This window comes from Artemia sp. Qi Xiang Cuo, chromosome 20 (genome assembly GCF_049724085.1).
Source record: "Artemia sp. Qi Xiang Cuo chromosome 20, ASM4972408v1, whole genome shotgun sequence".
NCBI classification, from domain to species: Eukaryota; Metazoa; Arthropoda; class Branchiopoda; order Anostraca; family Artemiidae; genus Artemia; species Artemia sp. Qi Xiang Cuo.
Window position 1 is genome coordinate 33217843 of NC_142813.1, and position 14499 is coordinate 33232341.

A 14499-nucleotide genomic window follows, 5' to 3' on the forward strand; every position below is an offset into this window, starting at 1 on the left:
TGCTTTTAAACAATTTTATCAACGAAAACACTTCTTCACATCTGCATGTATCACTAAAGCAAACTTCAACTTCCCCAACAGAATTGGAAATTTCTCTTCCCTATCTACTTTAGCGAATAGGTTTTGTCTGCTTCTGATTTAATAATATATCTTAGTGTATAGTATCCAAATTTCAGACGGATCCTGATCCCAATGGAAAAACTTCCTAATTTTTTTTTCCAAATTCTTTTCGCAACGAAGGCCCAAAAACAAGCCTTTTCTCCTATGTAAGCCTGTCAAGGGTCAGATAATGCTTATTGGCACAGATAACGTGACAGTCATAAGCCTTTAAAGGGCTATATATTACATTGAAGATTATTTTCGAACAGTATGAATTTTTTCAGTGGATTTACTCCATTCTTGTTGCAGGTGAGCGAATAGCCAAATACGTTCCTTTTAAAAACTTTACCATTAGTTTTACTGCCTGTGCGCTGCCTCTAAATGCATTGAGGTAACCCCTCAGCGTCGTATCCAGGATTTCGCTCAGAGGGGTTCAAATAAAATCATCCCGTGGACATTTATTACACGTATCCTGGCTACTTTCGTACGGACCGGAAAAAAATTCGGAAGGGAGAGGGGTTTATCCGGGTATTCTCCCTGCATACGACCATGCCTCAGACCGTGAATCTTTTTTGTACACTTGCTTTGCCCTAGTTGAGGATAAGCATATAGCCCAATATTGCCCTTAAAAATACTCTACTATTATTTTTATTACCTACGTGCTGCCTCTAAGTGGCTGAAAGTTACTCCTAAGACCCTGATTTTTTTTTGTAGACTTACTCCACCCTAGATGAGGATATAGGTGTAGTTCAGTGTTACCCCTGTAAACAAACAACTGACATAATTTGTTTTTGCCTCTACAGTACCTCTAAACTAAACCATTGAATATTACTTATTTTTTACCCGGGATCATTATTCTAACGGACTTACTCCGACCACGTAGAAGGCAAGAGTACCCAAACGTTGATCATGTAAACACTCTACAGTTATTGTTTTTGTTTACCCAATTCGGAAGTAGTTGAACAATATGCCCTATAATGCATGCATATCAGACATGCAGGATACAGGTTGCAAGGCAAAGAAAGTTCAAAGGAATAAGCAAATGCGATTGTTCCCGGCCCAGCTTAAAAAAAGGTAGTAGAACACAGGTTAGCAGATCAACGTGGTTAAGAATATTAAAAAGCGGCTTAGTGTCACAAGGGTAAGCATTATGATAGCAGGTGTGCATGTTAAAACCACCTCATCCGAGTGATACTAAATAATACCTCTATACCAAGCCACGTCTCAATCTCCTTAGCATCTTCATCGGAGGGAACCTGTGAAGGATTTAAGTTTTTATAGACACACCAGTACAGTTGATTGAGAATTCCAACGAATATATATATATATATATATATATATATATATATATATATATATATATATATATATATATATATATATATATATATATATATATATATATATATATATATATATATATATATATATATATATATATATATATATATATATATATATATATATATATATATATATATATATATATATATATATATATATATATATATATATATATATATATATATATATATATATATATATATATATATATATATATAGGCGTGTCTGTCTGTGTGCTAGGCATATGTCTCCTTGGATGTGTCAAAAGAAGAATATCATAAGCTGATCATATAATCATAAGCAGAATATAGAATGAGACCTCAAGCTAAAAAAAAAAACCATGTTTAAATATCTTCCCAGTTTTACAAGAGAACGAGTCAGATTTTTAAGCTCTTCTTATAAACGTTTTTTGCTCGGGGATTAAAATGAGAAAAACTGTAAAAGTATCAGTATGTAGCAAATAATATAGCTTCGCTTCGGCATATTGCCCCCACAAACATATTTAGGCACTCTTTGAGCAAGAAACACACTCTTTCTCCTATGAGGTAAATATACCACAATAAATGCGACAAGGGGTGGTGGATACACACAGGGATCTTTACCACTGCCTCGCAAATTTTTGAAAAAGACGCGAGATACGAGACCTTTCATGACGATATAAATCCTAATCAGGGATATCAATACTGCTATCTGATAACAGCCCAAGAATATAAATAAAGATTTAAAGGATTAGAATATGTAGCCCAGCTACAGGAAAAAAACCTACTGCAATCCAGACTCTGCCTCGTCTAAAATTAAGGGTAAAATTTGAAAAAAAGAAGAAAAAAGGCGGATTATATAAAACAATTAGAAATTATTTTTTGGAATCACAATAATCTTGATAATTCAGAAAAAGGGGGTTAGGGAGGAATTGAACACCAACAAACCTTCCCTGGGCACACTGATGCGTTATGAATCAGACTTGTAAAAAATGTTGGCTCTAGATTCACGTGAGGAAAGTTTATGCATTCAATGTCTAAAAATAATATTTGCCGTTACTTGGCCATACTTAAATTAATAATTGAGAAGTGCCTGAGTCACAAACCCCTTGAGTCCTCAGTTTTATAGATTATGAGCAAGCGCTTGATTCAGTTGATAGAAAAAGTTTAGCGAGGGCCCTACCCTTGTATGATATACCAGATAAATACATTAAAATGATTAGCGCTATGTGCGAGAATAATACTGCTGCGACTATGGTAAGAAATGAGGCTTGATGTTGGTTTCCTATTAAATCAGGAGTAAAGCAGAGTTGCGTCCTACCCCTATTTGTATGGATCATTTTGATGGACTTTGCCCCAAGGAGCACAGAAAACCCAATGGTAGAACACGGAATCAATCGGGGAAGTAAAATTATCATAGACTTAGATTATGCTGATAATTTAAGCATCCTATGAAAATGTTAGCAAAATAAATGCAGTTTTAAAGGTTTTGCGAGTTCAAGGCAGGGTTGCCACCCGGTGATTTTTTAAAATACTAAATTCTTGAAAAAAAATCACTAAATCAACACATAAATCGCTAGATTATTGACTAAAAATAACTAGAAATCACTAGAAATATAATACTCATTATCATTGTAGTTTATAATTGTTTTGTTTCTTTACCATATTCTATACAGGCTCACTTACAGGAAGGGGGTAAAATTATCCCCCTAGATGTGGAAAAATACCTTTAGATTGATGTATTGTTTTTTCTCAACCGAAAATTACCCTTGAAATTTTGAAAAACGCCTTTTCGCATCTTTATGCAGAGAATAAAACAACATCCCTGCTTCCTCCCTGTATTTTCCAAAACGGGTACCGTTGGTTTACACCCCGATCACTAAAAATTGGTTATCGGTGATCTAATCGAAATATTTGCTTTTTCTTTTTAATTTTTTTTTGCTTGTCAATTCAAAAACCCAGTTTTTTTTTTCAAAAAATATAGTAACAATTTTCTTTTTACTCTAGTTGAGCTAGTATAACTACTGAAACATCAGCGGTAATTTTGAAAAAGGCCTTTTTATATTTTCATGGAATAAATTGGTCCTACCCTTAACAAATTTCGATAAGCGTCGGTCTTATTGCTCCTTTATTAAAATAGAGGTAGTTGTTAATTATACGGAGCACACCCAAGAAGTAAAGTTATGTTAATCCTAATGAAATATGCCAAATTATAATAAAAAATAATACTTTAGTTTATATAACAATACAATTTCGTCTATATATTGCACATTAGGGCAACGTCACCTAATCTAACCTTACCCCACCCCTTAATATGTAAATATATAGCCCAGGTTATACAAGTCCAATGCATTCTGTCACCCGTTATTTGTCTGTGTGGCTATTAAACTGGTTTTCATAGATCGTACATTATCCTTATTATCCTTAGCAAATTATTCCTAGTATACTGTCATCACCAGACCTATCCTCACGGGCTGCGTGGGTCATGTTAAATCTAGAGGTATAGTTTTGGAACCTTTCAAGTATGTTGAACAAAATGGCTATCTTAAACTTTTGATCGAACAATTTTTGGTGAAAAAAGGGACGTGGGAGGTGGGCTAGTAGCCGTCCGATCTTTTTGGTCAAATAAAAAAGACACCAAAAATATTAATTTCGGTTCAAATGGGCCCTCTCCCGATGTCCAAGGACCGTTGGTTCGATACGATCGCCCCTGAAAAAAAAACCAACCAGTTAACACACATCCGTGATTTTTTCTGGCAAATAATGCAAAATTCAACACTTTTGGAGGTAGGGGCTTCAAACCTCTACAGTAGAGTTCTCTGATACGCTGAACCTAATGGTTTGATTTTGATTACAATTCTTTTACTTTTAGTTGATGTTTCCTGCCTCTTTCTAAAATCAGGCAAATTTTCGCAGTTTCTTAGTTTTTTATGGGTAAAAACGAAGCTTAAATAATCTTACATATTAGGAATCAACAAAATAAGCCGATGATATATTGATTGATATTAAAATTTCGTTTCTAGAGTGTCGGTTATAATTGAGCCATTTCGTTCTACTCTCACAGTTTGTTACCACAAAGTGTTTGATATATTAGCACATAAACCCAAAATCTTAAAGAACAGGGCGTTATCTGCGCTTATTAGGTGTTTCAATTACAAATAAGAGAATTTGAAGAATTATTGGAGTTTCGGTGAGATATTAGAAGTAAAGATTAAAACTATTAGACAATTCCTAGAATAGATATCCCTCCCTCTTTACTCTAAACTGAATTCAATCATCAAACTACAGTCGATTTAATCTATCTAGTTATATTAAGAATCCTATTATAAAAAACACTAAGTCCTATTTTCTTTTTCAATGATTTATTTATTTTTGTTTAGAAAATTATATTTAATTTATACCTACCTTCTAATTTTTCAATGATTTCATTTCTGTTCTGTTTGCAGATGTAGAGGGTGTATTAATATCCACCATTCACTCCACTTTCAAAAGTTTTAACAGAAGAAAATCTAATTTAGAACTGATAGATTATAGGGGAAAATACCCATAAAAATGAAGACAAAAATTCGACCTGGGTAAATGTCGTGAAAAAGGAAGCATAGAAAATTTTTGCAATTTTGCGATTAACTAAGTTCGCCTTTTATCTTGATGATAACGCTCTGGGGTCTGTATCTGATATAGACATTTGGTGGGAAATCATAAGTTTCAAAGGCGGTGTATTTGCATAAATGCTAATCTGGAACATATTAGGAACTGCAGTGAATCACTATTTTGTGTTTTTTTTTTAAATTAGCTTCTTGTATGATTTATTATATTGAATCATGAATCGACACGCTACATCGTGTAAACTCACTAGATTTAGAAAAAAAAATCACTAGTTTTAGAACAAATATCACTATAAATCACTAGCTGGAAGAAAACCACTAGGGGTGGCAACCCTGGTTCAAGGTGCAAAATACGTTTGAAAATTAATGTTAAGAAGACTACGTCGCTAAGACTAGGAATAAGTGAAGGTGACGTTGGGTGACGAGAAGATCGATCAAGTTGACAGCTTCATTTACATAGATAATATTAGTAGTAAGGACGGTGGGTGCAGTGAATATGCTTAAAGCAGAATAGCCAAGGCACGAGGGTCTTTCATCACAGTTGAAAAATGTTTGTAAGAACAGGATAAGTCTGTGAGCCAACATTAGAAAATTGGAAGCTACAGTAATGACAGTACGACAGTAATGGCAGTATGGTTCTGAAGCGTGGGTGCTCCAAAAGACGGGGGAGGATTTGATAGATGTTTTCCAGAAAGATTGCATACGGCTTGTTTGGGTGCCCGACTGATTGACCGTCTCTCAAATAGTAAGCTCGGCGAAGAATGCGGTTCAATCCCGCTTTATAGGGCTATAGTGAGAGAAACGTTGAGATGGCTAGGACACGTTCTGAGGATGAAGTATAACAGATTGCCAAAGATAGTCCTTATTTGGCCAACCATCTAGGCCCAAACGAACAGCAGGACATCCCCGAATGAGGTAGGGGGATGTAAAGAGGAAGTCTTTGAGTAGGTTGCGACGGAGGAGGAGCGGCGTAGCTGTGTTGGCCTCAGGTGGCTTAGTACTGTAATGAGTTGATAGTAGTAGTAGCATAATCGATTGCTCAGAGACCCATTTGATCAAGTCCACAAAAAAAGATTAAAAAGGTGTATCAATTGGTGGCTTTGATTTTAATACTCTAATTGACTGGAACAAAAAAAAAGAAAAAACAGAACTTTTGAGTGTTTCTTTATACGCTTAAGTACGTGGAATATTTTAGTGTATGATAGTACGTATTTCATTTCTGGTATTGACGCTTATCTATAGGGATTTTCCCGGTGAATGTGGAGTTTAAGAGCTAATAAATTACCTTGATTCAAAATTTTGTAGAATTAATAAAATATATATTAGTTTTTTAGAAAAAAACCTTTTTAAGCCCTCCCCTCCCGTTGAAATTTTTTTTACCCCGCCCCCTTCTCTAGTGTGCAGTTTCAGTAAAAGCCTTTGGACTTAAATATCAATTACTTTTTCTGTCTATCGTTGTAATTACATTTTAATAATATTTTGCATTCTATAACGCCATTTGTACACCATATACATGGAAGCTTACTTCTTTTCCCGCTAAAAGAATTATGGATATGAATTTCAAATATTTGGCATCGATGAGTATCGTTTTCATTGTTCTGATTAAAATTTATTTAAGATTTCCTGGTTAATTTCGGAAAGTCCATCACAAACGATACACAACTTTAAAACAGAAAATAGGGCTCGGAATCTTTATGTAAGTTACATTTCTTTGTTTTTGGGGTGATTCAAGTTCAAATTCCCGATCACTTTAGTTGATGATGACTTTATACACACTATTTGATAATGATCAAATAGATAATGAAAAAACCGCTATTTTGATAATGATCATTAAAATAGATGAAAGCGACTACTAAAAAGAACCACACTAATTTATATGAAAATAATCAGTAAAAAGAACTTTCAGTAAATCTCAGTAAATCAGTAAAAAGATTAGGGGGCCCAAGAATTATGAGAAATTATGATCTCGCCGAAATTTCACCCTTTTGTGCAAAAAAGATGACAAACATCCTCAAAAGTGTTCACAATTCTCCCACTCCTTCGCAGTACCTTCTGAAATGCTAAACCTGACATTATTACGGCATATACGTGTTCTCTATCTTTTTTTTATGAGTTCCGGCTCAATTAACTAAAAGGCAACTAAATTTTTTCTTACTTTGTTTTCTAAGAACTAGCTAAATTTTAGCTATGGGCTAATAGCTACATTTCTGGTACATATCTGAAACCAGACTTTTAAAATATATACTTTCCAAATTGTGTTACTATTCTAAACTACTTAGAAAAATATGTTAAATCAAGTCGAGACTAATTACTGAAGCGATATTGGAGAATTGGGATTAAATTCAATATAGAACTTTGAAAAATTATGACGTCTGCCGAAATTTCACTGCAAAACATACAAGAAAGAACACTGTGTTAGAAAAAAAAAAAGAATAATTAGACAACGCAAAAACGCAGCCAATCACTCAGAAAATAAATTTCATGTCATTATCCAGCTAATTACATTATTACAATGTAATGCAACCATTCTAAAGTTTTTTCAAAATTTCTAAGCCTCTCCATTCATTTCTATACTATTTCTAACTACAATACTCGGAAAAATAAATATAAAACTTGCAAGCAAAGCTTTCACACAACGACTTACCAGCAGCCGAATTCGCTCCTAAAAGATAAATAGGTTTAGAGTTCGGTGGTATAAACGTTGTGAAAAAGCCAAGTCCAATGGGCACATCTGGCACTTTTTCTTAAAAAACGTTTAAGAGATTCTGGGTTAGACTCAAGAATCCACAGTTTTTAGCTTCAATGAAAAGCTGAATATATCTTAGAGTACCGAGGACACAAAAATGAAATCTAATTTTCTAAGTTGACTAGGTGGAAACTTAAACAACCATACACGCCTTAAAAAATTAGAAAAAAAAACCGGGAACTCAATTTTGAAAGAAGAAATTTTATGCTTGACAGGCACCAAGTTTGAAAATAAGGAACTTGAGTGAAAGATCAGCAGAAAAAGAGAGAAAAAACATACATCATGGAGCTCTAGAAACCGTAACTTTTCGGATTACTATAGCAACAGGCAAACACTGCCATAAATATAAGCTATGGATTGATATGGATATTATTAAAATTATTCAAGTTTAAACGCTTCAAATTATTAGTTAAGCGATTTACCTATCTTTTTAGAAAGACAGGTCAGGCTATCATATTCCATTATATTTATCTCTTTAGTTGATTATTCATATATCAATACAAATCTTTATTTTCTTCTGACTCAAACAATATTGCTTTTATTACTTAATTTTTACATATTCTCATTAGCCTATATTTTTCAATAGTCCTATTGGAGACTAAACGGTTATACCATTCTATTGGTTGTTACATTGCTCGAGGATCACATGTTGCTAAATTGGGCGTTACAATCATTTGGCTGGGCTTGTTTGTAAACAAGAAAAGTTTCTGTTTGTTTCCTTTTACGATTCGATATTGCAACAAAGGAGATATTTTACGCAACGAAAAATCAGTAATAATCGAATAACAACTAAAAGAAAAATAGCAGAAAATTCCGGTTTTCTGGTAGGAATAGACCTTAGATGGAGACCGGGGGCAAATATTTTTCATTTTGATGTCCTAAGTACTTTGATAAATGTGGAACTAGCCTAAATAAATATGCATCTTTTCTGTTTATTTACCCCTATAATTAGTAAACTAGCGCGGATCCAGTTCTTTGGTTTAGAGAGGGGGGCGGGGGAGCGCATCCTTCTCCAGGAGGGTGGAATGTTAGATTATGAAACCAAAGAAAGAGATTCAAAACAATTGGTATTCCTGTTCAAAATTTCATATAATGGAATACAAACATAATATTACGGAGCATATTACAGGATTTGCAAGTAGCATTTATGCCTGTAAATGAAGTCTAACTTTCTGGTACCACTATCGCCAAACTAGTGATCACTTTTTAGTTACAACATGAATTCCGCGATTGACATGTAAAAGAGCCTGACTTGCCCATTCGCGTCCGTAGCGATGTTTTCAGTCTTCGCAGGGTTACAAAGCCCCATTCGAAAGACCCAACACTCATCGGGAGCGCGATGAGGGTATAAAGGAGCAAGTTATTTGACTCAAAGCAACCTGCTCCTCCACACCCGTATCTGTGCTAATCTAAGGGTCCTTTTAGTAGCTGGTACAGATAATCAAACCGACAATACTCAGTATAATACCTGTCATATACTGTCTTTAACTAGACTTAATTAACGATTAATGACTTAAATCAAAGTCTAATCATATAAAGTCTAATTACGTTAAAGGCTTTAACGACTCGGTCGAGCCACTCACACCGTTTTGAGATAGAAAAAGTGTTAGCAGAAAATGTTTTAGCCTATCTTCTAAGAGTCTACTTTTCAGACTATTGACGATTGAATCAAAATCATCGTGTAAGAGAAGGGCGTCAATAATACTCTTAAGGAGAAGAGTAGGATGCATAATTTCTGTGCAACTGTCTTGGGGAAATCCTTAGAACTTCGACATGATATGGTCTGAAAGCTTAGTCACTTTTCGAGCGTCACACCGAACTCCTTATCGCACTTTCCAGATTGTTTCTCTAGAGCACTAAGAAGATCAGCAATATCTGTGTGCCGTATCGAGATCCAAAATCCTCTTCTGAAACGCTCTACTGAAAGGCGATGTAATAGAAAACTGTGCAGGAGACATTCCGGTTATACATAAAATCTGTAATTTGTACCAGAGTAAGTAGAGTGAAAGAGAGACTCAAAGCAGGATTAAAGTAGGATCGTGAGGCATTTCTCGTTACTTTTTTAATCTCAGATTCTGCTCTACAATTAGTCGATACCATCACTGCACAACCATCATCGCCAACTCATGTACAGTAGAGTAGACTCAGACCCAATTTCTTTAATAGGCGTGTAAGTGACAGACTTGCCACTTTTACGCCAACAATTAGTCCTGTAAATTGTCCAGAATCTACAAAATTGTGTGCTATTGGTAGAATTTTCGAACGTAGTGATGGTTGTCTACAAATTCAACAAAATCCTTGTCTCCAGTTCTAAAATCTATAGCAAAAAGGTAAGCTAAGAAATGAATAAAGAGACTCATTCTGTATTTCATTACAAATGAAGCAGTTACCTGTAGTGCTTAGCTTTAACTCCCTCCAAAATTACTACAGTAATTTATTTTCATAACAAACTATCAAATTGTTCTGGGTTATTTTACTTATATACTGAGCTTAAATGTCCGCTTAAATGCTGAGCTTAAATTTTCAAATGTTCCTTCAGCCCATTGTCAACGCTGTTCACAAAATAACGTCAGTTCTCGGGAGCTTCCAGCGCTTGACAGGGCAGTGTCGTCAGCTTAAACGTCACCATCTTGACTGGGATCTCTGATTGGTAAAGCTTGCTCTCCCAGTTATATGATATACTCTACTATTGACTTTGACCGGTCTATTTTTTTACTCGCCTATTTTAAACGCTGTTCATGTACTCGGTTATGCTCATTTAAAATGAAATGAAAATATGACAAAACTTTTAATTAAGGCAACGAACCAAGAAAACCAAAAACACACCAATGGAACTCACACATGATAAACTATAGTTGTTCTGCAAAACAAAGCCGAGCATGGCAATCACACAAGCACAAGGCGATGAAACTGCTGTATTATGTTGTGATGGCCGTGGTTATCTCTTGATGTAACCACGATTGATACAGCAATTTCCCTGCTAAGTATATATGGAGTAACGTATATAAACGGATGCATTTCAAGTAGAAATTGAAAGGCAGTGGGATCTAAGAAATTATTTACGGCTTTGCGCAATTTCACAAGGCTTATTAAAGACCTTAATAAAGAACTTCTTAGCTTTAACAGCAGTGCAATGGTATTTTGAAACCTCGCTGGAAGGTCAACAGCTGTGCGAATTAATTTTGCAAACTTATAAAAGACAAACCAATTAAACAAAAAATTATTGTTTGTATATACAAGTAGAGCTATTAAGACTTAAAACAGCAAAAAATTACTAGCTACTATAGATGCAGATGTATCGAATCCTTAGTTGAATTAAGAAAGCGTCAGAGAATTTTACCACGGGGGAAACCAAACAATGTGCTTTTATGCCAATTTTTTTTCGAGTTTTTTTTTTTTTTTTTTTTTTTAGGACCTGTCCTTGAGACCGATCTGGGGGAATTCCCCCACTCTCATACAAGTGTCCACCTTAACAGTATAACCTTCAGAAAAGCTCTAGAAACAAGTTTTTTCTGCATTTGATAGAAAAGAACCTCGTATATAAGAAACCTTCTAGTTTTTTAGAGTTTTCGAGTCTTCTAGAAAAATTTGTATATGGGAAACACGTTTATTTATATACAATAGACCACAGAAGTAAAAAAAACTTAAAAGCCTGGCTACCTCAGTGGAAAGATGGTAAGACTCCCAATATTGGGATAACAGATCCGAGCCAAGTACAGGGACTTTTTACGTCAATAAAAAGTAAAATGTTGAAAATACAGTCCTCTTTGAATAAAGGTTGTATTTGTGAGTAAACGTCGATATTAAACTACTTTACGTGCGCAGATGGATGAACAATTCGAGCAAAAGGGAGAAAGGATTTTTTTTCGTCTTGAACGAGTATTTCCAGTTATAATTTTGGTAAGTCTACCCTGTTTCGCAAAGCGGCTCGGTATCGAGCGGAAACTTCCATGGACATTTTTTGAGGGAGAGGGGGTAGGTTGCAATGCAACTTGGGCATTTTTTTTTTATTTAATGCTCACAAAAGCGCATACACTGTTTTTTCTCTTTTTTATGCATGTCGTCCGATAGGCTCCGGTGCTAGCATATATTTAAATTCAGACAATGTCTGTACAGGAAATGCCAAGGTAAACATTTCAAATGAAAATTTACTGCAAAAAAAAAGAAGAACAGAGATGAGCTTACAGGCTGATCTCGAAGCTGGGTTGCGGCTCCCAGAGATACATTCAAATGGTCCGGCTCTAAATTGTCCTTGTAAGCACTGGTTGCTTCTCGCTTTGGGCTTTCCATGGTGGCTCTTGATTTTGCTAAAGTCGCGAATCCATCAGTAGTTTCTCCTGTTGAGGCTGGAATTCCATTTATATTTTTCAGTTGTGACGTTGATGGAGACACAAGATCTGAAACAGCCAGAAAAACATATATCCTGGGTTCACAAAACTTCACCCCCCCCAATATTAAGAACTTGACGGTTTCACATATATCTTTGCTTTTATTATGTAGTCCACGTGTTTCGGGGTGGAAAAACACCAAAATCCCAATAGTGGATATAGATTTTATGGGTTCCAGATTTCTATCTTCTCGTATTCCGTTATAGCTTACTTTGAACTTTGACTTTATTCAATATAAACGCACAAATAAAACACAACTCCAGGGACTGATCAATGATCCCTAGGGCCTAAATGTAGTCCCTGGAGAACTCGAATATTCATATAAATACTATCATTAATTATTGAAAAAAACAACAAATTGACAAACAAATAAACTTTGAAAAAAAGACTGATCAATGATCTCTAGGGCGTAAATGTAATCCCTGGAGAACTCGAATATTCATACAAATACTATCACTATTTATTGACAAGCAACAAATTGACAAACAAAAAAACTCTGAAAAAAAAAAAATCTTTGCGGGTGACAAATATCCGAGATAAGAGAAAAATGTGTAGATGACGACGTTGGATAAGCATGATAATATGACAATAAATGAAAAATGAAAGTTGTGTTAGTCCTGGGGGTGCTAGATTATTCAAGTATTTATACATGAAAACAGTAGTTTGGAGCTGACAAATTTGTCTCGTTGTTAGCAACTGAGATTTAAGAAAAACTTCTTTAGTATTAAGTTTATTGAAACAAATCGACTTTACAGCTCTATTTTGTAAGATTTGAATTCTCTTTAAATTATAACAAAAACGTAACAACTATAATGCATATAAGGATAAACAAGAGTAAAATAAAGGGTTCGCAAAACTTTTTGGGGAAGGAAATTTTTAAGTCTATAAAAAATCCCAGCTCCTCTTACAATATTTATAGATAATGAATTTATATGTTGTTTCCATGACAATAATTCATCAATGATTACACCTAAATATTTAAATTTTGAAACCCTATATATTAAATGTCCATCAGCTGTTAAAGATAGTTCAGTGTTTACCTTTTTAATAGTAGAAAAAATCATGTAATTTGTTTTTTTAATATTAATCAATAAACGGTTACTCCTCGTATATTTTATTAGATCATTCAACGTGCTCTCCATGGTCTTAAAAAGGGTTTTAATACTTAAAGCTCGGAATAATAAAACTGTATCATCTGCGAATGATATTGTCAAACAATCTTTCATAAAATTTCCTATATCTGCGGTAAAAATGAGGTAAAGGAGTGGCCCTAAAATCGACCCCTGTGGAATTCCGCAAGTTATTAGGTGCTCTCGTAATCTATTTGGTCCAACTATAGCCACCTGTGACCTATCCGATAGATAACACTCAATCCAACTAAAAATCCACGGTGAAAAATTATTTTTCTTTAACTTTCTAACTAAAAGATTATGGTTTACTGTATCAAATGCTTTCGACAGGTCAATAAATAAAGCTGAGGTATAATAACCTCTATCTAGAAAATTTTTCACTTTACAAATAAAATGGGTAATCGCGTGATCCGTCGAATGCCCTTTCCGAAATCCATATTGGCTAGGTGGTATTATTTCATTTTCTTCCGCAAATTTACTTATTTTATCATGCATTATTTTTTTTAAAATCTTCGAAATAATTGGTAAAATTGAAATAGGGCGGTAATTATTTATCTCTTCCTTATTTCCATAATTATATAAAGGTATAATAAGGCTTTTCTTAGACCTTTTGGAACAATTCTCTTTTGAAAAGACAAATTGATTAAAAAAAAATCAAAATATGAGATATCACCGGTAAAACATGTTTTAGAACCCGTTTCGGCATATGATCAATTCCAGCTTACACAAAGAAACAACATTTTTTAGGGTATTTTTATAGTAATTGTTATTTTCAAACTAACAGCATGTAATTTTTTTTGTAGCACTCTTGGGTCAACAGTAAGGAAAATATTTATTTCAAACTCTAGGGAGTGGATTCTTTTCCAGAGCAAAACAATTAACAATGGATTTGGTTTAAGGTTGAGTGCAAACCAATAAGAGAAAGAAGAAAAGGTTGATTTTTTTCTATACGCCCGTTTCTCTTCTTTTTTTTACAGCCTTTATTTGAATAAACAAAGAGTTTATTTCTCTTAAAATAAAGAATTAGATCTTTTTATTTTCCCCTCCTTAGGTCAAATAATTAAGAAATTTAAATTCAGTTGTAACACACTCTTACTTTTTCAATAATATTAAAATTCTACTAAAGCAGAGTTAAATATAAACAGAATTGTTAAATACCAATTGATTTAGCACTGAATTCTTTTTTTTGTTAGGTGGCGTGTTTCAAAT

At 34.2% G+C, this 14499-nt stretch overlaps 1 protein-coding gene across 4 annotated transcripts in view; it reads right to left on the reverse strand.

Moving 5' to 3' along the window:
* Positions 1 to 14499, reverse strand: part of LOC148940121 (TOM1-like protein 2) — a 95726-nt gene that overhangs the window by 20486 nt on the left and 60741 nt on the right. Inside the window, exons 9-11 of one of the 4 annotated variants that reach the window (XM_089106396.1) lie at positions 11958 to 12169; positions 7671 to 7688; positions 1305 to 1355 (exon numbers count right to left, since the gene is read on the reverse strand). In XM_089106396.1, coding sequence (XP_088962522.1) covers positions 1305 to 1355; positions 7671 to 7688; positions 11958 to 12169 — 281 coding nt within the window. The remainder of the gene's footprint in view (positions 1 to 1304; positions 1356 to 7670; positions 7689 to 11957; positions 12170 to 14499) is intronic. The other 3 variants (XM_089106393.1, XM_089106394.1, XM_089106395.1) reach the window with 3 other exon arrangements.